Source organism: Argopecten irradians, chromosome 10 (genome assembly GCF_041381155.1).
Source record: "Argopecten irradians isolate NY chromosome 10, Ai_NY, whole genome shotgun sequence".
NCBI lineage: Eukaryota > Metazoa > Mollusca > Bivalvia > Pectinida > Pectinidae > Argopecten > Argopecten irradians.
Window position 1 is genome coordinate 31222131 of NC_091143.1, and position 24262 is coordinate 31246392.

General features: G+C 33.4%; 1 protein-coding gene across 1 annotated transcript in view; it reads left to right on the top strand.

Annotated features, from left to right (window-relative positions):
• The window catches only part of LOC138332654 (dmX-like protein 2), an 89952-nt gene that overhangs the window by 12430 nt on the left and 53260 nt on the right, over positions 1-24262 (top strand). Inside the window, exons 2-11 of the mRNA XM_069280650.1 lie at positions 5937-6062; positions 7704-7775; positions 8311-8337; positions 13616-13694; positions 16801-17038; positions 17636-17702; positions 17985-18024; positions 18450-18585; positions 19034-19219; positions 23670-23747. Of these exons, the coding sequence (XP_069136751.1) occupies positions 5937-6062; positions 7704-7775; positions 8311-8337; positions 13616-13694; positions 16801-17038; positions 17636-17702; positions 17985-18024; positions 18450-18585; positions 19034-19219; positions 23670-23747 (1049 nt within the window). The remainder of the gene's footprint in view (positions 1-5936; positions 6063-7703; positions 7776-8310; positions 8338-13615; positions 13695-16800; positions 17039-17635; positions 17703-17984; positions 18025-18449; positions 18586-19033; positions 19220-23669; positions 23748-24262) is intronic.

The window sequence follows — 24262 nt, forward strand, 5'->3', positions numbered from 1 at the left end:
GAATTAATGGCAGATTTTTATTCATGTCACTATGAAGAGGAAAAAAATAGGGAACAAAACTAGAACAAAAGGCCAGAAATCATTACAAAATTTGCATTAAATCCTAATTGATTGCATTGGTTTTGGATTTCAAGTAAAATTGATATTGATGGAAGTTTTGATTTTTTTAGATGAATGTGAGAAGAGATCTTATTAACCCAAGTTTCTGTAGTCTCCATGGAATCACACACACATTACCAAGAATGATATCGTGTCTTTGACGCGACTGTAAATTATGTTTATAGTTTCAAGATGGTTTCAGTAAATGTCTTTGTGCTATAGTAAAAGAGTCATACTGAAGAAATTTGCATTTCATATGTAAAATGTTAATAAGATTTTCAATTTGATGTTTCTGCACGTTGTAACTGATAGTTCACAGTTTGTGACAGGAAATTGCATTCTTTCTTATGTTTTAGATATCAAATTGGAAAAAAATTGCTGTTGCATTGTTTTTGGTGCTTTAAAACATTATAAAAACAAGGATATAATAAAAAAAAATGTACATGTATAAATTAATAATGAACCTCTGGGGACCAACAAAATTATTTCGTTATAAGCATGTATATATATATTAAATTATATAGTAATGTATTAAAGTTATTATAGCGTTATAAGTTTGTTATATCTCACACATATATATACAACACTCTTATAGAAACCAGCTTGATGGGGAATGAAAAGTACGATATGTTTAAGCATGAATTTGTTCTAAGCATATTTGTAACAAACATGTTTTACTGTATTTGTACGTGTTGATTTGAGATGTGGATAGTATATCATTATGATATTATACTCTATTCCCCCTCCCCCTAGAAACAACATTTACATATATATTTTATATCTAATACTTCTATTATTATAGGGCCTAATATCAGAGATGCAGGAGCCATATAGTAAAGTAATCTCCATGAGAATTCAAGATGGTCGCCATTACTCCTAAATGGATTATAATAAGATATAAATCCAATTCCATTGAAAATGATATACTGTAAAGGTTTTTTTATGGCCACTGTGGATATCATGATACCGTAATAGATTTGAAGAGGTCTGAAAAGAGCTAATGCGCCACTTTTCAATTACAATTTACTTAACGTGTTCCGTTATTAATTGTCAATGTTTACCATTGTTTAGTATTGAGAAATATCTGAATGATATCTAGCCTCTTTAATATTTTAAAGCAAAATTTTGTCGAAAAAAACAATCTTTCATGATCCGTCAAAATTGGTTACACAGTAATGTACTCTTATTGTAGTCAACAGTCGATGTTTAGTTCGATGTTCACACCTCTTTATCTATCATAATTATGCATGGCCTCAGGCGAATGAAAAGTCGCTCAAGACAGACTTTGTATGATGTTTGGGTTGTAAAAACATGGTCGCTTGTCATTTAAGACAGGGAGTCGCTGAAAACAGACCCATTTTATAGCAAAATACGTTTGGGGGGTCTCAAGTAAGGTCACATAAGACAGGGAGTCGCTACATACAGGGGGTCGCTCAGACAGTCTCGACTGTATAGGTCAGGTTATTGGGAAGCAGTGCAGGGCACTTTCTTACGGATGCCAGTTTTCTAGTTAGGATTTAGGACTATAAACAATGAATATATTGAGGCTTACTATCATATTTATGACTTTGATATGCTTTCTGCCTTGTTTAATATATTAGAATGATAAAGATAATTAAGATGTATCTATTACGGTTGAGTTTTGTCGGAGAGACGGACACACCTGAAACACGGAGACGAAAACTTGTGTGACTTAACTCGTTTATTTCGGGTTCAGGAATCCCTACAATTCCATAACAATAAAACAGTTAAACAATAGTACATAGTTGACAAATACAAGTACATGGCTCGTTACTGTCTAGAGTACATTGACATCGTGAAATACGGTTACATTTATTTCTATTTTGTAAACTGTCAAAGATCAAACGACTTGGCAATGCATAACTTTTCAGAAGTTCAAAAAGTGGAAACAATTCTGATGTATTGATTATTCTAAAATAATTACAATTTGACTAAGTTGAAATAGCATAGCTTGACTGGACTAAAATATTGCAACAATGTTGAAGTAAAATCATGAATTGACTAGACTAGAGAAATTGCAACATGACAACACACCACTGGGTGCACATCAAATGACTAGATTGTACAATAATGACTAGTTTTGTTCCAATTAAAATTAATTTGGTACATTTGAATATTTAGGACTTTACAAAATAATAATAATAATAAAATCTTTTATTTAACCAGGTTTAATGAGCGATAGCAAATTTATAAAAATTCAAATGAAATCAAAGGAATAATTTATGATCGAGGAAATTATTTATACAATATTAATTTAAGAAAAATAAAGTTTGTTATATCAATTTAGAATGAAGCAAAATAACTATGAAACACAGGTTTTAACTCATTGCCTTATTTTCCCATCATTCATTAATATGCCAACAATCCACATTTTATAACATCTGACAATGACATTATGAATTTATAATAATATTCACAATTTGTAACAACATGATAAACACAAATATTTTCCTGAGTATTAGCATTTCTCCCCGTTTGTGATTTCGTAATTCGATCACATTAAAATACACATTGGTCTTATTTCTGATGGTCCACGGGAGGCAACTCGTGATTTGCGAGACTCGCGTTGTTGACGACCGAGCAAAGGAAAAGTTTTAATCGAGCGAAATCTCAAGTTACAGAATCAGTAATCCGGAAATATAAACATAAAATACTAATATCAACAATAATCTTGTCTTACATTACAACTTATAACAATTTTTGGCACCGTACAATTACAAAACGATATCATCACTTTACCCACGCTACACTGGACAATGGCGGGATGCTGGACAAAGCCCCGCTGGACCACGCGGTTTAGAATATTAACAATAAACACTAATATATGGTCTGACAACTTCCAAAACCTCTTCCATTTCCTAGAACGACATATTATCAATACTGGGGACCAATATAACTGACCGATGTTTCGATTACAATACTAAAACTTACCTGAAACACGGAGACGAAAACTTGTGTGACTTAACTCGTTTATTTCGGGTTCAGGAATGAGGTCAGCATCCGGGTACTGTCTTACCTCCCCTTGGTTACTGCACTAAGTTCCAGGGTCGCACACCACCATTTTCGATACGTGTATTTTAAAAAAAATGGTACCCCCCAAATAAACAATATTTTACCTCGTCACATATCCCTTTGACAGTGGTATAATAATTGATTATGCCATGATTATAACTTAGAATGCTCCAGAGAATTTTACATGTGTATCCATTAAGTGGTATTTTTTAGCTAATACTTTGAGACTTCCATATATTTTACGAGCCATTCAGAGGACAGACAACTCTACTACCAACTCGCGATTCCCTATCACTTGTGACATTTTGTTTAAAATGTGTAATGTGTTAAAAAGTGAATGCAGGTTGTTTGACCCATTTATGAGGGTCATGCTACAATGTGTTTTTAAGACTGCCTTTTATGGGTTTTTACGTTGTGGCGAGTTCACATGCTTATCTCTTACTGACTCGTTATTCATTCGCATACAAGACATTACTTTGGTACCAGATAATTCTATGTTCTTATTGTATTTGCGTTCTTCAAAAACTGATCCCTTTGGGAAAGGCGTTACAATTAAGATTTTTGAGAATTGTGTTTTAAATCCTGTGTCTACTATGCATACTTATGTATTATCACGTTTAGCGCAAGGTGCCAGTCCAGCTTCTCCTCTTTTTATTGATAGTTTTTGCTCTAAAGAAGGAGAAGTCAAACCTTTAATGCGCTCCTCTTTTATCACTTACTTGAAAGAAACTCTTACCCTAGCAGGTATAGACCATACGTCTTATAACGGCCACTCCTTTCGCATTGGTGCGGCCACTTCTGCTGCTGCTGCCGGTGTTGAAGATCACCTTATTCAAACTTTAGGTAGATGGTCCTCAACTTGTTATGTTCGTTATATTCGTACTGACCCTTCAATCATTTCGATTGCTCAACATAACATGTCATTGTTGTCCTGAATTTGTCTTATTGTTTCACTACATACCCGGTTGACACCTACTTTATATCTATCGATAAGATTACTTGATTTTACTTATTTTACCACCTTTTTTTTTTGTATTGGGGGCTCTCACTCACTCTTTTTGCGTATTATATAATACTTACTCGTTCGTTCCTTTTGGGTTTTAATTCTTATCAGAATTTTACCCCCAATATTTTAGGCTCTAATCTTTTAAGGCTGTGTTATGGATATTAAAGATGACCAGCTTTTACTATTTGTTACTGAATATAGCCCCCTAAATCGCTTAGGGGTCTTTATTTCCTCATCCTCTTTATTTCTTGAATCGCTCAAGATTTCTGAGGTTTCTATCTTGACTTGAAGATTTGCAGTTGCTTCTTCTGAATCGCTCAGAAGTAACTTCTGAATCGCTCAGAAGTCTAGCTGCTCTTTCATTTACACTTTTAGCCAATCTTGAATCGCTCAAGAATCTCTTAAATCGCTTAAGAGTACTTGGTTAATTCTAATCTTCAAACTGAATCGCTCAGTAGTCAAGCTAGCTATATTAAGATTTTTTCCTCCTTCTGTAGGAAAAGTATACATGTAAGTTTGTTTTTTGTGTAAGTGTATACGTATTAGTTAAATAGTTTAAGTTTGAGTGAGTAGCCCCTGATACGCCAAATTGTAGTGTAAGGTTTATAATGCTGTATATAGTTTCCTTTTGTGTTGCTTGATGCAATAAATTGTTTAACTGCATTTCTTATTCTTGTGTTGTATATAAAATGATAATTTAACTTGTTAAATTATAGTTTATATACAACAATTTTTTCCTATATTCTCTTTCTCTGTTATTTGTTTAGGTATGTCAAATTTATGTTGTTTGTAGGTTTGTTTATTACCGATCTTGTTTGTACGTTATTTTACTTTTGTTATAGTCATGTTATTATATGGTAATTAGCCTCGGGCGTTGACCAATCAGCATTTTCCCTTAGAGGGGTAATAGTATTGCTATTTATAGCAGCCCCTCTTCAGTCTTTGTTTTGATGGCGGTTGGTGTGCTGTGTTTACGTTTCGTCTACCCACCCACCACCCCAGTCATTCCCCCTTTGTACTCGTTGGAATTATGTATCTCCTGCATTTCTATTTTTGTTAACTTGAAACTATTTTCGAACTAATTCTTTCTGTATTTTGTGTTTTTTCTTTTTTTGGGCTACTCACCCAGTGTTTACGGTATATATATATAATATTTAGGCTTAATTGGGTTTTAATTCTTATCAGAATTTTACCCCCAATATTTTAGGCTCTAATCTTTTAAGGCTGTGTTATGGATATTAAAGATGACCAGCTTTTACTATTTGTTACTGAATATAGCCCCCTAAATCGCTTAGGGGTCTTTATTTCCTCATCCTCTTTATTTCTTGAATCGCTCAAGATTTCTGAGGTTTCTATCTTGACTTGAAGATTTGCAGTTGCTTCTTCTGAATCGCTCAGAAGTAACTTCTGAATCGCTCAGAAGTCTAGCTGCTCTTTCATTTACACTTTTAGCCAATCTTGAATCGCTCAAGAATCTCTTAAATCGCTTAAGAGTACTTGGTTAATTCTAATCTTCAAACTGAATCGCTCAGTAGTCAAGCTAGCTATATTAAGATTTTTTCCTCCTTCTGTAGGAAAAGTATACATGTAAGTTTGTTTTTTGTGTAAGTGTATACGTATTAGTTAAATAGTTTAAGTTTGAGTGAGTAGCCCCTGATACGCCAAATTGTAGTGTAAGGTTTATAATGCTGTATATAGTTTCCTTTTGTGTTGCTTGATGCAATAAATTGTTTAACTGCATTTCTTATTCTTGTGTTGTATATAAAGTGGTATTTATATGCCTAATTTCTATTTGCAGGCCTATGCTGCAGGATGTGACATTGTGATACTAGCCAGTGACTTCCAGCGGGTCCAAATCATCCCAGGGGTCACACATGGCAATGTCAAGGTCAACTGTATCGATTGTTCCACGGATACAGGCAAGGTAATGTGCAAGCATTAGACCATTAAAAGGGGAAGCAACTCAGATTCAATGTAGTAAGGTTTCCATTTTCATCACAGAGTAAAAAAGAAATGTTTATGAATAATATATTTCTTATAAAAAAAATTGCTTATTTCACATACAAGGAAACTTAATAACGAGAGATTATCAAAACTTTGACAATGATAGAATTATATTGATATCATTGGGTAGTCACATTATTTTTTCTCAGGACTTTTTAGCCCACAATCATCAGATGGTGGGCTATTCAAATCGACTTTCGTCTATGGTTCGTGGTCTACCAGGCCGCCATATTGGATTTTGATAGTTGAAGTTTGTTACCACTATTTCTCAGAAAGTACTGAAGGGATCTGTCTCAAATTTCATGTGCAGGTTTGCCTAAGGCCCTAGTTGTGCATATTGCATTTTCAGACCGATCGGTGAACAAGATTGCCGACAGGACGCCATCTTGGATTTTAACAATTGATGTTTGTTACCTTTATTTCTCAGAAAGAACTGAAGGGATCTGTATCAAATTTCATGTGCAGGTTCCCCAAGGGCTTTAGTGGTGCATATTGCACTTTCGGACCTGTCCATGAACAAGATGGCCCACATGCTGCAATCTTCGATTTTGATAGTTGAAGTTTGTTTCTGCTATTTCTCCAAAAGTACTGAAGCAATCTGTCTGAAATTGTATATGTAGGTTCCCCTAGGGTCCTAGTTGTGCATATTGCATTTTAGGACCGATCGGTGAACAAGATGGCCGACAGGATGCACTCTAGGATTTTGACAATTGATGTTTGTTACTGCTATTTTTCAGAAAGTACTGAAGCAATCTGTCTCAAATTGTATTTTTAGGTTCCCCAAGGGTCCTAGTTGTGCATATTGCATTTCAGAACCGATCAGTGAACAAGATGGCCGCCATCTTGGATTTTGATAGTTGAAGTTTGTAACTGCTATTTCTCAGAAAGTACTAATTTAAAAGAGATCTGTCTGAAATTTCATGTGCAGGTTCCCCTAGGGCTTTAGTGGTGAACAAGATATATATTGAGTGTAGTAAATGTTTGAAAAGCAGAGAAAAGATCCCTCTTTCTGTTGTCAGACATAGATCATTCTTTGGTGGGCGCCAAGATCCCTCTGGGATCTAGATCTCTTGTTAAACCACACAATGCAAAGATGTAAATTATTTTAAGTCATCCATTATCGAAATAAACGCTAGAAATTACCTGTTTCACAATCTTATGGTTACACATTTCATTTAGGTCTAATAAGGAAGATAACACAGGTTTGATGACTTATTTCTGAACTGTTGTAAAAAAGTAGATAAACATTACACATAAATATGATATCTCAGAAACACAAGTGATGGAGGAAGACGTTTTTTATGATTCCTGCTCCATCACCTAGCTTTTGAAACATACCTACGGCTTACATGACTGTGCCACATCTACATACCCGAAAAAGAATGTTTCAATGGCGAAGTGATGGTTGCCCAATATGTCCTACGTATTTATATTAGAATGACTCGGGTGTGTTTATCTAAAAAAAAAAGAATGTAACTTGTTACAATGCTGAAGTGATCATGATGGTTGCCCAATATGTCATATGTATTTAGAAAATGACATTGTTGTGTTTTTCCTACAGATTGCAGCCTCGTACCAGAACAAAGTGTATGTGTTTGAGCCAACACCTCTCTTACATCATGAGAGTACCCACGTAAGTCATTCAACATATCTCTTACACTTGTTGTTGTGGTGAACTTGTTGTGTTGAACTTGTTGTCGCATGCTGTTGTGAATTTCACTCAATACATTTTGTCTTACTCGTATTTGTTGACTGAACCACATTTAACGTTATCTTGCTATACATGTACTTATTGAAATAATGATTTGGTCTCAATTAGTGTATTTACAAATATTTTGTTAATTAATTCAATAATGCTGAACATGTGTTAGTACTTATTTGACTTTTTTGAATAAAATTGATCATGATTCAGTATATTAAGACAATATTGATATTTTTGAGACAAGAATATCAATTGTTTTAAATATTTATTTATTCCTTAACATATATTTTTCTTCAAAAATTTACTGATGAAAAGAAATGCTCATTTCATTGATTATTTACAAATGTGGATTATTGATTAATAATTTATTAAGCTGAATTCAGCATTTTGAAATCACAACTTTCATTTCAGTAGTACCTGGTATGATATTGGTTAAATGTTTTTTTTTATTTGTTTTGCTATGTAGATGACTGATTTTGATATTGATCATAAGGTCTGTAGTATAATATAAAATCCTGTGTTTACTCAGCACTGGCACTTTAAAATACGACTTCTTCAAATACTGACATCTTCACCGGGATAATATCTTAAATTCTAGACCTGGCCCCGATTTCTCGAAACAAACTTAAGTCAAAAACTGTCCTAAGTCAAAAATGTTCACAGAAGTTTTGACTGAAGTCTACACTTTTGTATTGAGAAATCAGAGCCTGTGTGGATAGTTGGATTCAGATGGTTAGATATTTTCTTTAATTTGGCAATATTTTACTTGCTTCATTGAAGCATTACTGCTTTATAAAAATAGATAAATGTCATTCAAAAATTAAAAAAAAAACAAAAAAAAACCAAGGCTAGAATTCATTATATACCTTGCTTAGTTTATAGTTATTTTGTGTTTTCATGAACACCAAAATGTTTTCTGTAATGTCCAGAAATGAAGATGTCAGCTTACCTGGTAGATGGAATTTTCACACATTTTCTCTCTCTCTCCTGTGTAGTGGTGTAGTAATCTGCTAGTCAGCTAGTGTACCCTATCGCTAGGTTAAGGGTATTAGGAACTATCCAAACTCTGTGTGAACACTTAAACTATGCTATTGTAGTAATCTGTGTGATTATCATTAATGACAGTAATATCTGAAAACAGATTTTATTTTCTGGTTTTGATTTACATACATTTTGTATTTATTTTCCTCAGATAATTTGTAGGTCTGTCGGTTTTGATTTCCCGGACCAGATATTCCATATTTGACCAATTAAGCACCAGATATTCCAAATTTGACCAATTAAGCACCAGATATTCCATATTTGACCAATTAAGCACCAGATATTCCATATTTGACCAATTAAGCACCAGATATTCCATATTTGACCAATTAAGCACCAGATATTCCATATTTGACCAATTAAGCTCCAGTATCCCTTTAAATGATATTCCACCTTACCTCATTAGTGGCAGACACTTATTTTGGTCAAATATAGTACATGTATACAAAGTACGAAGTTCTCTTCTCAACTTTATAAGGTAACAAATATACAGTATAAATAAGTTTACGAGTTTACTTAAAACCAGAGGTTCTTTTGATATAAATAACTTTTAATGCTGTAGTACTGTATCTTTTACCATCTTAGTCTTAAAGTTTGTCAAAATTATAACAATGGTTTAAGGATTTCAGAAAGTGATGTGCTTGCATAAAAGGTTTGCTGGTACACCATACAGTTAATTCTGAAAATAAAATAATACACTAGTTAACAAACCACACACATAATACAAGTTTTTACAAATATAAGTATTAAGTTGTCCAGTTTCACCTTTAATAATTAACAAGGTGCTATTTTTAGTGTTTTATATTTCAGATACATGTGCTCAGAAAATCTTTGATCATTATCACAACCCATTATCTAAGGTTACTTAGTTAAAAACAATTTTATTTGACACTCCAGCCACCATTTTGTTGATATTTATTCACTCAGGAATGTGACAGCAGTTCAGACGATGACTCGTGTTCTTCATCGTCGTGTTCATCATCGTGTTACTCAGCTTGGGATTATATTGGAGATTTAAATCAGGTTCGGTACCAGACAGATTCATACGTCGGGATATTTGGTTTATTGTAACTATGGTGCATGCCAACAGCTAGGGCTCTAATAGGGTGGTATGAATGATGCATGACAAAGTATTCAGTGTTATTTGTGTGGTCCAATAGCATGGGTATTAGTTTCTACATATATACAGTCATCAAGTTTTGAATCAAAAAAAAAAAAAAAATCACAACTGAATTATCTCCCCTTGTTACTATATTAAATCAGATATGTACACATGGTTATAATAACATGCGAAAAAATTTGATGTTTTTATTTAAAAAAAAAAAACACAACTGAATTATCTCCCCTACTTTGAAATTTAATTTGTACATATTATAAGCCAAATTTCTGAGATGATATTGTTATTGAAGAGACTTGCGGCCAATCAAACTAAAGTGCATGGCATGTATTAGTAATTAGAAACAGACCTTAGTTTAAGTATAACCATAATAATGTATTGTGAGTATTTTCTGAATTTGTTCTAAGATTTGGAGAAGCCCTTCACCTGTTCAAATGATAAAAAAGTATAAAAAGCCTTGATTCCATAAAGAGGCCCTGGAGTGTGGTAAGAGATCCTGAAAATTGTTTTATGTGTATTTTTAACTGCGCATCTATGTGATTTTATCCTGATATGATACATGAAGGCATGTTAATTAATATGTTAGACATTTGTAGTTTATTTCAGTATTTTATTTATATATTTCAGCCTTTAAAGGGTGTCATAGTGAATATCCTAAAAAAAACCCAAAATAACAAAACAAAACAATATTCAGGTATGAATCCTTGTCTTGTAGGCCTGTAAATCAAACTATATTTTATTCTCCAGACTTTATGGAAGGATTCCTGTTTTTCACTGAGAAAAAAACCAATTTAGCTTTATATTTATTCTAGTAGCCAGACAGAATTTGACAGGAGTATTATTTTTGCATGTGTCGGCCGTCTGGTGTGTAAACTTTGGCCAATCTCTCGGATACCAAGCTGATACAATAATGGTGGAGGTTGAGGGGTTCTCTTCTGTGACATCTTTATTAACAAAGTTTGAAAGAACCATATCTCCATAGTTCTGTCACCTTTTAGTTATCAACCATTAGTTACTTGAGAAACTTTTAATCCAAGAAGAGCTTTTGGACTCTGCTTCAGGCATTTGCCGTCTCTGTAGTTTTCATTTGTAAATATGCCTCGGGCCAAGAACTAATTGTCTTTTTCATTAATTATCGCAAAACCATTAATTTTAATGTAACTCTAAATATGGCTCACAAATATGATATGGCCACATCAAACTTTGATGCTTAACTTCTGTGTTATAAGGGAGTGGGCTTATGGGAAAATTTTGTTGTAATTGGTGTTAGGAAGGTGGGAGATCAAGTGGGGGGGTGGGGGGTGGTAGGGATTGAATTGGTGTTATGAGAGGGGGGAGGACTTCTTCAATTTGCAATGAAGATATTTGTTATTGTTGCATATGCCGATTGATAGTCAGCCACTTTAGCATTGGAAACAACAAGTACAGGAAAAGTAATACATGTAATCTAGTGGTTAGCAAGTATCACAAGTCTCATTTGGTCAAATTGATATATGTTGTAAACTTTAAATAATTGCTTCATATGTGGTATTTTTACTTAATGAAACCTGCAGAACCTTTCCAAGCAGGACATGTTCATGTCACTTTCTACATATTTATGAAAACTTTCAGTTCAGATGAACTTGCGATTCAAACTAATGGCTGTGAGTCATTCTTTATAAAAAAATATTAATTTCAACAACACACCTTGTTTGTTAGAATATTAATCAAATGTTTTAAAATTTACAACAGGTGTTTTGGTATCATGTTATATGACTGGTCATATTTTTCCCTCTTGTTATTAGGCTGTCTTATTACAAAACATACAGCATTAAAATGTTCATACTTATAAATCATGCATGTGGAGATACATTATAACTAGTCTTATAAAATGAATAACCTTGAGCTTTTTTCAAGGTCACAGAAATCAAATATGTTGAAATATTTTAAAAATATTACTTCTTATAACCAAGAGGCTCAAATGGCGGATGAAATTAGTTAGAATTGTTCACATGTTGAATGACCTAATTAATGAGACTGATAAGTCGGGGTGAAAATAGACACTTTGTTTTGAACATTTTCTAAATTAGGTGAGCATGTTATACAGACCCCATGGGCCTCTTGTTGAAAAAAAAATAACGGTAAGTAATTGTTCTATAGGCTCCTTGAAGACTAACCTGTGGCTATTTTCACATTGCCTTTTAGTTATGACAAAGTACAAGGCTTTAAATGTGTGTGCATGTTCAAACGGGATACGGAGGCTGTAGTTACCATGGGTACTTGGTTCTTAAGTGTTCTATAAGTGCTGTTCTGTTGTATTATTGATGTGGCAAAGGATGCCAATGTCAGTCAATCAAGTGATCGCACATACCAAAGTGTCTTTAAGTACTGTATTGACCATATATGATAAGAATACAGTATTGCAATCATAGCTTTTTGGTACCAATTATAGGCCCTATAATAATGGGCCACATTTCCAATAAAATATATTTCAAATTTTAGCCAAATTCATAGAAAAAATACACATTGATCCTAGAAATTCCCTTTGAATTAAACTATGCTAATTTCTTAACAAAATGAGGTTAAAGGGCCCCATGCCGATAAAGTGCATTTGATAATAAACTCTGGTACATCTTATTTTCACATGTTATATAATATGTAACATTGATATTATACATACCCATACCAGTACCCATTTATGCTCATGTTCATTATATGAAATTATATAGTAGTGTATTGAATGTTAAAGATTTATTCAATATTATGATTAATTTCACGCATAAACACATACTAGACAAGTATTTGTTTCCAGTTTTTTGTCCAAATTAAAACCATCATGGTGATATTGGTTCCAGTAAGTCAGAATGCAGTATACTTTGCTTCTAATTTTGGAGACCAGCTTTAAAGTACAAATGTTTTCTGCACTTGGGTGAATTGGATAAAGAGATCATTATGAAAATGAATGTTCAGTTTTATTGTTATTGAATGATTTTCATACACTCGTGCATTACTTTTTGGTCTATGATTATAGATAAAAAGAGTTTATGGTAACAAATAAGTTGTATAAGTTTTGATGTTAATTGACACTTTGTATTCACGAATCTACAGTGTTAACTTTAGGCATGTTAAACTCTGAGCTCAGAGTGTCCATTTCTATGTAGACACCATTCAGCTTAACAAAGACATGTTGACCCTGTATAACTTTTGACATTCTGCATTGACCGACCCCTTGTCAAATGACATTTTGAACTCTGCTTCATTGAAATATTGATCCCTGCAATGGTGAACTTTTATCCTGTAATTGCATTTTACAGAGTAGCCTCCCTTGTGGGAAGATATCCATTATTATGTAATGGTGATGTTATTATTTTGTGAGCGAAATTCACATTGTTTTCTCTGAAACACATGACCATGATCACATTCAATATCTACCGGTAGGGGTAGATAACTCTGTAATATCCAAATAAAGAATATGTTCGAATTAAATTGATTATTGTATACCAGGATTTCTAATGCAAATGAACACTCAGATTTGTTGATAGAAAGTGGACTTCCGATACTGTGTTGATTCTTGGTCTAGTTCATCCAAATATAAAGCTGCATATTAACGTAAAAGTGTCTGCTTCGTTAACAGAAACTGGACTACCAGTGGTACCAGACGGCCATGTTTGAGACGACCTGCTTTATCAACTGTATCACTTGGAATATGGAAGGTAAGTGAAACAGCCAGGTAAAAGTTTACAAAAAAGGGGTATTACAAACAGGTAAGTATTGTTTAGGAGGAAAGGTACAGCAAGAATCATCAATACAAATTAAATAATAATGTAGTTATGCTGAGAATACGGTACTTAAAAATATGTGAAAGTTCATATTGAAGAAGCAAATTAAACTGCTTGCTAATGCAAGGCACATTACTGAGATCATCTTATCTCAGAGTACATTTTTCATATGAGTAAACACAAAACCTGACAGCTTTGAGACAGAGCATAAATATCTCCAGTGGGAATTGAACAATATACTGTAGCCGAGGATTTGATTTCGTCTATAGTCTGATTTGATATGATTAGTCTTGAGTATGTGGTCTACCCGATTGTTGGAATCGTTATGTAGAATTCTGCCATGGTTCATAAGCCATGCTTCACTCTTCACGCTCAGCTTCAGTAGTACAGACTTACATTATATCACCTAATATATGAGTTTTTATCTCTACACTTTACTCAGACTTCAAAAGATTCACATTTATCCCTCGGCAATTATTAAATAAATATAAGCTTCTGTTGTTCCAACCAAGAACATAATCTCATGCATTATTTATAGGTATAACATTTCAAATAGAATATAAAAGCCACATTGTCGGGCTATAATTTACATCTGAGAGTCTGATATTGAAATGGTCCAGTGATAGTAAGCAAAAATATCCAGACTACATGTACAATATACCTCTATAGAGAGCCTGGTGATAATAAGTCATTCACCCCTGAAAATCTGTAATGAAATGTTCGATTCTTTGAATTAGAAGAGTTCAAATATGTGTTCAGGGGTGAATGGATAATTTAATGGTCGGATGGTCTCCAGTATGTGTTCTCATAGATACCAGCCTTATGTAAATGACGTTTACTTATATTGACTTATCGTGGATGCCATCTTTTATTATATGCTTTACTTTGAGCCCTAATATGTCTGTCTATCATAAAACAAGCCATTTTTTACTCTCCTGACTTCAATGTACTGTAGGGAGCCTGGCTGTATATATATGGTCCAGTGGACTCAACATTGTGTTCTACTTAGTGCATTATGTACAGGCCTTATTATATACCGTATTCGACCCAATAAGTGCCCATGTCCCTATAAGCGCCCCTCCCCATTTTTTGTGGCCTTCATTTCAATTGCCCAGGCATAAATAAAGACTTAAAAACTGTATAGATTTGCAATAATTTCGTCTTATTAGCACTTTTTCAATTTTTTAAACACCCTAGCGCTTATTGGGTCGAATACAGTACATGTACTTATATTTACTGATATACAAACTTATCATGAATGACTTATAAAGTGATCTTACTTTTAATCTTAACCTTAACCTGTCGACAGAACACAGACTTCAGTCGATGAGACAAAGCCTAGTAATAGGCAGAGTTATGTCAGCAATAAACCTGTCTAAAACGCAAGTCATTTTATGGAAATGTTACCTTGAGTGTATAGATGCAAATTAATTTCACAAAATTATACATGTTGATAAGAAATGTTCTAGATCTAAATACCCTACATCTTCTCCGCGTGACTTAATGTACAGTATCTAAAATGAGGCTTTCATGAACAGCTGATTAAGATTTTTCTCAAAAAAATAGGTATTTAGAAAGCCTACTGACAGTACTGTTCAGGAGATTTTGATTGAAGAACATTTAATTGTTCTGGAAATCCCTTTGAGTTGATTTTCATGTGAAATGATATTTTTAATCCACATACTGCATGATTTGTACAAAAGACCATGAATACAGGACTTCCATTTAGCAATAGGCAAAGTCATAGTAGGCTGTTAGCTACCAATTGCGAGCATTCTTTATATGACCAACTAATTTTTGAATGCGCATGAATGTTGTGTATTTCACAGTGAATTTATAATTTCTAGAAAATAAGTTGAGACAAAAAAGTTTCAACTACAGGTCAAACAAAACTTTGAACTATAAATCACAAAAATAAGCCGACGTGAATAAGTCACTATAGATATGAAAATGAAAAATTATGCTGCCACGAAAATAAGTTGGTTTACAGTAATTTGTTTATAATATTTTATTCAGGTAAACTCTCGTACACATGCAAATACGTTGAAGCTAGGATAATCCATTCGGAAACAAACTTATAGCTTAATCATACATTAATTTCTCTATATGGCTTCGGCCGTAATCAGTAACTAGCAGTAGTTAGCAAACACAACCTACTATACCTTAATTGAAGTAAATATGTCGTGTTCTGTATCTACATCTCCATCAATACAATATCTGGTACCAGTATGATAATATTGGTATAATTGTGATGATATTGGTATAATTATTATGATATCGGTATAATTATGATGATATTGGTATAATCATATGATGATATTGGTATATTTATGATGATAATGGTATAATTATTATGATATTGGTATAATTATATAATGATATTGGTATTATTATGATGATGTTGGTATAATTATGATGATATTGGTATATTATATATTATATAATTAGGATGATATTGGTATAATTATATGATGATATTGGTATCATTGTGATATTGGTATAATTGTGATATTGGTATAATATATGATGATATTGGTATAATTATTATGATATTGGTATAATTGTGATATTGGTATTATTGTGATATTGGTATAATTATGATGATATTGGTATATTATATGATGATATTGGTATATATGTATAATTATGATGATATTGGTATATTTATGATGATATTGGTATATCATATAATTATTAATGATATTGGTATAATTATATGATGATATTGGTATAATTATGATGATATTGGTATAATTATGATGATATTGGTATAATTATTGATGATATTGGTATAATTATTATGATATTGGTATAATTATTGATGATATTGGTATAATTATTATGATATTGGTATATTTATATGATATGATAATTGGTATAATTAGGATGATATTGGTATAATTGTATGATGATATTGGTATAATTATTATGATATTGGTATAATTATTTGATGATATTGGTATAATTATTATGATATTGGTATAATTGTGATATTGGTATAATTGTGATGATAAAGATTTCATGTTTTTTGCCTTTATAGGCTCCAAGCTGTTGACAGCCGGTGACACCATGCAGATCTGGGTTCATCACCAAGACAGTAGCCCCGGGAGTCATCAGGTCCAATTCTCCATGGGTGGGGACGATACCAATGACATCAACAGTCATGACAGTAACCACTTAGGCCCTGACGTCCACTCGAGTGGTCATCCAATGGACACTAACCACCTATCCCCGGAGGTCCATGATGAGAGCACGTGGGAATGTATCTGGAGTCAAAAGTATGTTGCTGTACAGGACTGAAGTTGATACTCAGAAACAAAAATCTGAAGTTTGTTTAGCATAAATTTTGACATGAAACTTTGTTGAAAATGTCTGTTTTAAAATTAAGAAAAAAAAAAGAACAAAATTGTTTTTGATTAAAGTAAAACCTGACTCTAATGGGTTGATGAGACTCCTTTGTAGACCAGTATTCTGTATCTGCTTATTACAGAGTTATCTGCCCTTGTGGGTAGCTATTGATTGTGACGTCATGTGTTTGCAAGCGTAACATCTTATGTTTGAGAGTAAACAACATTAATTGAGCCCATAAAATAATGACGTTACAATGGATATCTACCTGCACAAGGGCTAACTCGACGGAATTCTTTATAAAGAGCTTTATGTAACAGGCTTTACTCTATATAATATTTGCTTTTGAACAAAGACATGCAAATTGAACGGTTTTTGAAATGTTCGTTAATTCTATACATCTTAATCTGCACTTTTTAATATCTGTGTGTATTAGTGTGGCATGACCCCATCTGTTTATAAAATGTAACCAAAATAAATTGAAAACCTTATCGTATGTAAAACTAAATTTTTACCTGTACATACAGACCAGCAACACCAATCTATCATGTCAAGTTTTCTCCGGATGGCTTGCTGTTTGCTTCAGCTGGAAAGGTAAAGGTTTAATATCTTATTCCTTGAAATATCAAGGCCCATAAGAATTTGTGAAATTTATCCACATGAAAAACATGGGATACGAAAATACCTGCATGGTAATGTCATAATTCAATTTTATAGAGACTATCTAAAAATGTAATAAGTGACACTTTTCAGTATGTTATATCCAGTTATTTCCCAATTTCATGAGAAGTTAAGCTCATTTATATATTAGAAGCATTTCTAGTCTGAAGGGGTGTTTGTCAATTTTGTATATTTATTATGTATTTTGTCTTCTAGGCTGACCGGCTTGTGAAAATTTGGCATGAAGATAGAAAATGTAAGTGTTGATCTCAAGCAAGAATCCTTTATAAAATTTTATGTGCTGAAGATGTAATATAAATGTAATGCAATTTTTCACACTTTACTACCTGCTTGTAGTCAAGTGAAAATTTTGTCAGGAAAAATTTGAAATGTTAAACAAAAATGAAATTAACAATATCCTAAAAACTTTAAGAAAAAAAATAACACTCTGGGATGGTTTAAGAATTCCCAATATTACCACAAAACCTTCATTGGGTCCGAGTGTGGAGCAATTGCCACTGACCACTGGTTGTGGGTTTTTCTCCAGGTACTCTGACTTTCCTCCGCTTTTTAAACCTCGCACTTCCTTAAATGACCCTAGCTGTTAATAAGACATTAAACTAATGAAACACTCTGAACAAGAAGATATTTTTTTACCATTGTCTATATTTCCTATGACAGTACAACTACCCCTGATGCGAGCGGATAGTTCTGTTAGTCCTAAAAAGGAGGTTCACCACTACTCATTTGTGTACATCGCCCACCCACGGGCCGTCACGGGATTCTCCTGGAGGAAAACCAGCAAGTACATGCCCAGGTAACGTAATGTGTTACATATAAATGTTTGTACCATTCGATACTGTAAAATGCCTGTGTTTTCATGAGATTCAAACTTTTGTGTGATTTAGGAAGATAGCTCAAATGTTTTACAAATCATTTTACAAAATGTAATTACGATATGTAAATTTATTTGAAAAGTGACCACTAATTATAGTACATGAACATACAATATGAAACAAAGATTTATTTAAAGTATGATATATGAAATAATCACATAATTAGAAAATGTCTTTTCATTCTTGTGTTTCAAACATTGATTACATTATTAAATTAGACATTTTAAGTTTCATAATAAAGTTTCATGGATGTCAGTTATAAATATCACAATATGAAATATGCATTGCAAATTCTTGTTGTGGATGAAAACTGTAACTCTGTGCGTAGGATCTGTAATCACATAGCCAATGACATGTGTCTCTTTATAGGGGTTCGGTAGCCAACATGTTGGTGACGTCATGTGCAGACAACGTGTGTCGACTCTGGTGTGAAACCATTTTACCTGATGACGGGCTTGTTGACCTTGAACAATTTGACCCAGCCTCATCCTCAGAGAGAAAGTTTCATACTCACCGGCACAAAAAACGCTTCATGCAACGCCTAAAAACCATAAGGTGAGTATATATAATGAGAAAAATTAATTTTAGGTATTTTTGATAAACTAAGATTAAATCTAGCACATCACTTATGAAACAAAATAAGGATTTGAAAAATTAATTTGGAGAACCTTTAGTATTGGCTGCAAAAAAGTCATAAATTATTAGCTCACCTGGTCCGAAGGACCGAGGTGAGCTTATGGGATACCGCAGCGTCCGGCGTCGGTTGTCCGGCGTCTGTCGTCCGGCATCCGTCGTCCGTCAACAATCGACTTCTTCTCCATAACCGCTGGTCGGATTTCAACAAAATTTGACTGGAAGCATCCTTATGGGCTACTAACTTAAAATTGTACAAATGATTGGGCTGATCCCCTGGGGGCCTGAGGGACGGGGCCAAAAGGGGTCAATTTGGCTATTTCCATATAAACAACTTCTTCTCTGAAACCAAGCATGGGATAGCACCCATAATGCAATGGTAGCATCCTTATAGGGTAGGGATTCAAAATTGTACAAATGATGGGGTTGACCCCCCGGGGGCCTGAGGGGCGGGGTCAAATGGGGTCAATTTGGCTATTTCCATAAAACGACTTCTTCTCTGAAACTAAGCAAGAGATAAGCACCCATAATGCAATGGTAGCATCCTTATAGGGTGGGGATTGAAAATTGTACAAATGATGGGGCTGACCTCCCGGGGGCCTGAGGGGCGGGGTCAAAAGGGGTCAATTTGGCTTTTTCCATATAAATGACTTCTTCTCTGCAACTAAGCATGGTATAGCACCCATAATGCAATGGTAGCATCCTTATAGGGTGGGGATTCCAAAATTGTGCAAATGATGGGGCTGACCCCCCCCCGGGGGTGGGGTCAAAAGGGGCAATTTGGCTATTTCCATATAAACGACTTCTTCTCTGCAACTAAGAATGGAATAGCACCCATAATACAATGGTAGCATCCTTTATAGGGTTGGGATTTGAAATTGTACAAATGATAGGGCTGACCCCCCGAGGGCCTGAGGGGGGGCAATAGAGGGGTCAAAAAGGTCAATTAGGCTACTACTTTCATATAAATTACTTTGTCTCTGAACCTATGTATTGGTATAGCATTAATTTGCAATGGTATCAATAGCATCATTGTATGGTTGTGATTCAAAATTAACTTGGGAGTGCAAACTTGACGGGGCTTGTTTTTTCTAATTGTCAGAGTCTTGTGATAATTACAAACAAAAAACCATGTGAGCGATACAGGCCCTCTGGGCCTCTTGTATATTTTTACCAGTATTATTTGTGTTGATGTTGCGTGTATTTGTACTAAAAATGCGTGTACTAAAATGTTCATCAAACTTGAGATATTTTAGTTTTGCAGCTTTTTAGGAATAGTTTTATTGACCACAAAGCTTAGCCTATGGAAAACTGATTTTAAAACATTTGTAGTTGTTTGATAGCTTTAGGAATGCAACTTTAAAAAAAATACCATACTAACATTTCTGAATGTTGTTTTCCATGGGATATTTCGTTTTTGACTACACTTTAAACTAACTGTTAATTCAGAATATGACATGTAAAAAATAAGAGCACATTTATTTTATTTCCTGTTCTATTCTTGAGATTTAAAATTGGGCAAAGCTCATCTATCTGGCTACAATTTCTTCCGTGTTACAAATTGGTTTGACCTATTTTTGACCTTGCCATATTTTCATATTAACTTTACCAGTATCATAGGTGAGGAGTTCACCTTTATCAACAGTAGGCAAGTGACTTTTATCTCCCCTAACGTCCATCAGGTTTTGGTGTTTTATTGTTTACCTTCAGAAATATATATAGAAAAAAAAAATTGTAGAATTATCCATGGTTCTGGGATGTTTATTACAATTTAAGACTGTTATTCCATTCCCAAAGGGTTTGTGTGGTGATTTATATTTTTGAAGTCTTTTACTAAATTATTTCTGTATGTTAATATTAGTTTTGGGGATGTTAACAGCATGAAGCATTTACCATATTTGACCCTAAAAGCGCCCATAGCAGTTTAAAAAAATAATCAAAAATGAAGGGACGTTTAATAGGACCAAATTTGGGCTAATGTTTTACAAAAAAAATGCACTGAGTAAGCCAATAATCAATTTACAAAAGAAATTATTACGTTTTTCATATTTTCAGTCTGTAAGTCAACGTAACCAAAATTAAGGCTTCAAAAAAGGGGGAGTAGTGACGGACTGAATACAGTATATGGACAAAGTCGTCAAAGTACTGGGCTATCAGAATAAAGTTTTTTGCTAAAATTATAACTGCATTAAAATATATAAGTCTGCAGTTTTAAACTAAGCTTGAACTAGAATTATACGAAAATGAGAAAATGTAAACTAAGAAAAAGTCTTTAAAGTTCGCAGGTTTTGTATTAAAGTTGTCATTGATATATTTCTTTGGCAGTTAATTAGCATTAAACTTGGATATTGAATGTGTTAATTTTGATATTTGATTTTATTTTCTTCACTACAAGGCTCCACACTCACTTCTTTGAAAGGTATGCTGTTATTTGTATTGCTGCCTTCTTCAGTTCGTGATAGTTCAGTGTGATGGTCCTTTATTATGTCCTATGTATTGTATAAATTGTGTGTACACTGTACAATGATCAGACTATCGATCTTTAGTCATTTACGGTACTCTCTGTATAGTAAAGTCAGTATGCTTTCCTTTTTGGTGTGAATTATGCCTCTGACATTATATTTTGGTTGGGGGGATGGAGGTTTGGGATGTATGATATCGCCCATTCTTGCCTTGTCGAACCATCTTATCCCCCTTTGATATATTGCGGTGGGAGCATTTACATTTTAGAGACATTTTAAGTTATTTTTGTTTTAAGAACCGATTCTCAATTTGCAGTATTTTGTGTAAACCAGTGTGGTTTAGGTTGGGTTGGGCTAAGTGAGGGGTGTTATGAACAAAGTTTTATTTATGATTTTTGATATCTTGGATTGTGAAGCACAAACATTGAAAATATAAGTGACAGGATTATGCAATGAAGTCATACAACAGGTCAAAATGCATGCATCACCTCTTTTGAGAACGCTTGGCTTTTGTATAAATTGACCAGTTTAGTTCAAGGTAAAAAAAAAGTTACATTTTGCTGTAAAGTCTACCAAAACAATTTTTATGGTTTTGGGGATTTATCTACTATCAGTAGAGATTTTGGGTGGGTGTTTTACTTGCCATTATAAAAAGCAAAATGAGATTTAAGTGGATACAATGAAATATGACATAAAAGTTTATTTTCCTTTGTTTAGCATGTTTTGTAATTTGTAAGTCGAGAGTGCATTGATGCCACGCTAGGGAATATGCAATATTAGAAATGGTCTATTTTACTGCATGCTATTTTTAGATCTTAACAAATGGTTTTCAGGACTTTGCCTTTTCTTAGTATACAAGACTTAATTACTGTCTGAAGTTATCCATTGAAAATTAATTTAAAAAAAAAATTATTTCATTTTCAAAAATGTGATTTCTATCTAGTTTTACTTTGGATTTTGAAATTTGATAAAGTAATGTTATAATTCAGAATATTTTGAAATCATGATTTCTCCTGTGAATGACAACTAATTGGTAAAGAAATTTGCTTTCAGCATCTGCTTGTTTGTTAAAAGCTTTTGATGAATTTGTTTTTTTGTTGAAAATGTATGCAAGCCAAGTTGCTCTTTATAAAGACTGAGCTTTTGAGCTTTCTACTGTTATACCGAGACTTTTCAGCTGGTGATAAGAAAATAATCAGATTAATATTCTGTATAAGTGATTGGATAAATAATCATCAGTTAATTTAATTTGTTGATTGTCAAAGATTCTTTTTAGATTTTACTGCTGACTTTTAAGTTAATTTTAAAATAAAGTTGATATTTTGTTAGTTTAAAAAACATTTAGGTTTTTGACCAATATATTTTCTACATTCTAATCTGTAAACACTTGATAAATTGAATGTCCTTATTGGCTAATTGTCCATGATTATCTAGACTTTTTAGCCAATCAGTCCTTGAGTTGTGAAGTTTTGCTCTGAATTTGCAAAGCTGAGTGGCTAAGCTTTTCTATGGTTTGTCTGTGTGTGACTAGCATGAAGTACATTGTGTAACTTTATCAGCTGAGGGAGTAAGCTTCAATGGAAAACAAATAACAAACAAGGAGAACCACAGAAGCTTAAAGCAATATTGTGGTGGAATTATTACCGTTCAATACTGATGTATTGTAAAGATCAGAAATAGTAAATCATTGAAGTATAATTTTAAATCATTAATTAATGAATTCTACACTCACTCATCATTCTAATCTTTCACTTGATATTGCCTGTTTGTTTTGTGAAACGATATTCTAACATTTTATTGATACTGTAGTATAAATTTCAGAATGTTTGTATTTTTCCAAGCTTTCGTCCATCTTTCTCCTACTTTCTCTCTTTCCTGTATGTCACTGTTGTGTTCTGTCTGTATCTTAGAAATCAAGACGCAACCCCAAATTCTCACTCCGACTCTCCAGACAACGACCTTGAGGATTCAAGCCCGGAGGAGGAAAGGTCACACATTATTTCAGCACTTTCACCGCCATTTTCATTTTCGCGCTGATCGTATTATAATAGCATGCCATGTAGGGTGGGGCTTGTATCTAAGGGTGACAGTGGGAAACAGGAGTAAACAGACAGGTGCTTCTGGGTTGTACTTTAATTTGCTTTTGGATAATCACAGTATTTACTTATAACTATTAACGTCATTTTATCCTTTATACCCATTTTAAACCTTGTATGTTTCTTAGAACAGTTGTAATTGGGAATATAAAATGAATACACGGTACAATAACTATTATGACTTTTATATCACTCATCACTTTATTTAATATTTTCTATTTGTATGTTAGAGTTATCTGCCCTTGGGAATAGGTACTGATTGTTACACCATGCATTTGTGAGCATATCATCATATGTTTCAGTGGAATTAACGCTCACAAATGAATGATGTCACAGTTAACCCTCATGTCAAGGATAGATAACTCTGTAATATGCAAAGACAGAATTCATGTAATTTTAACAACATT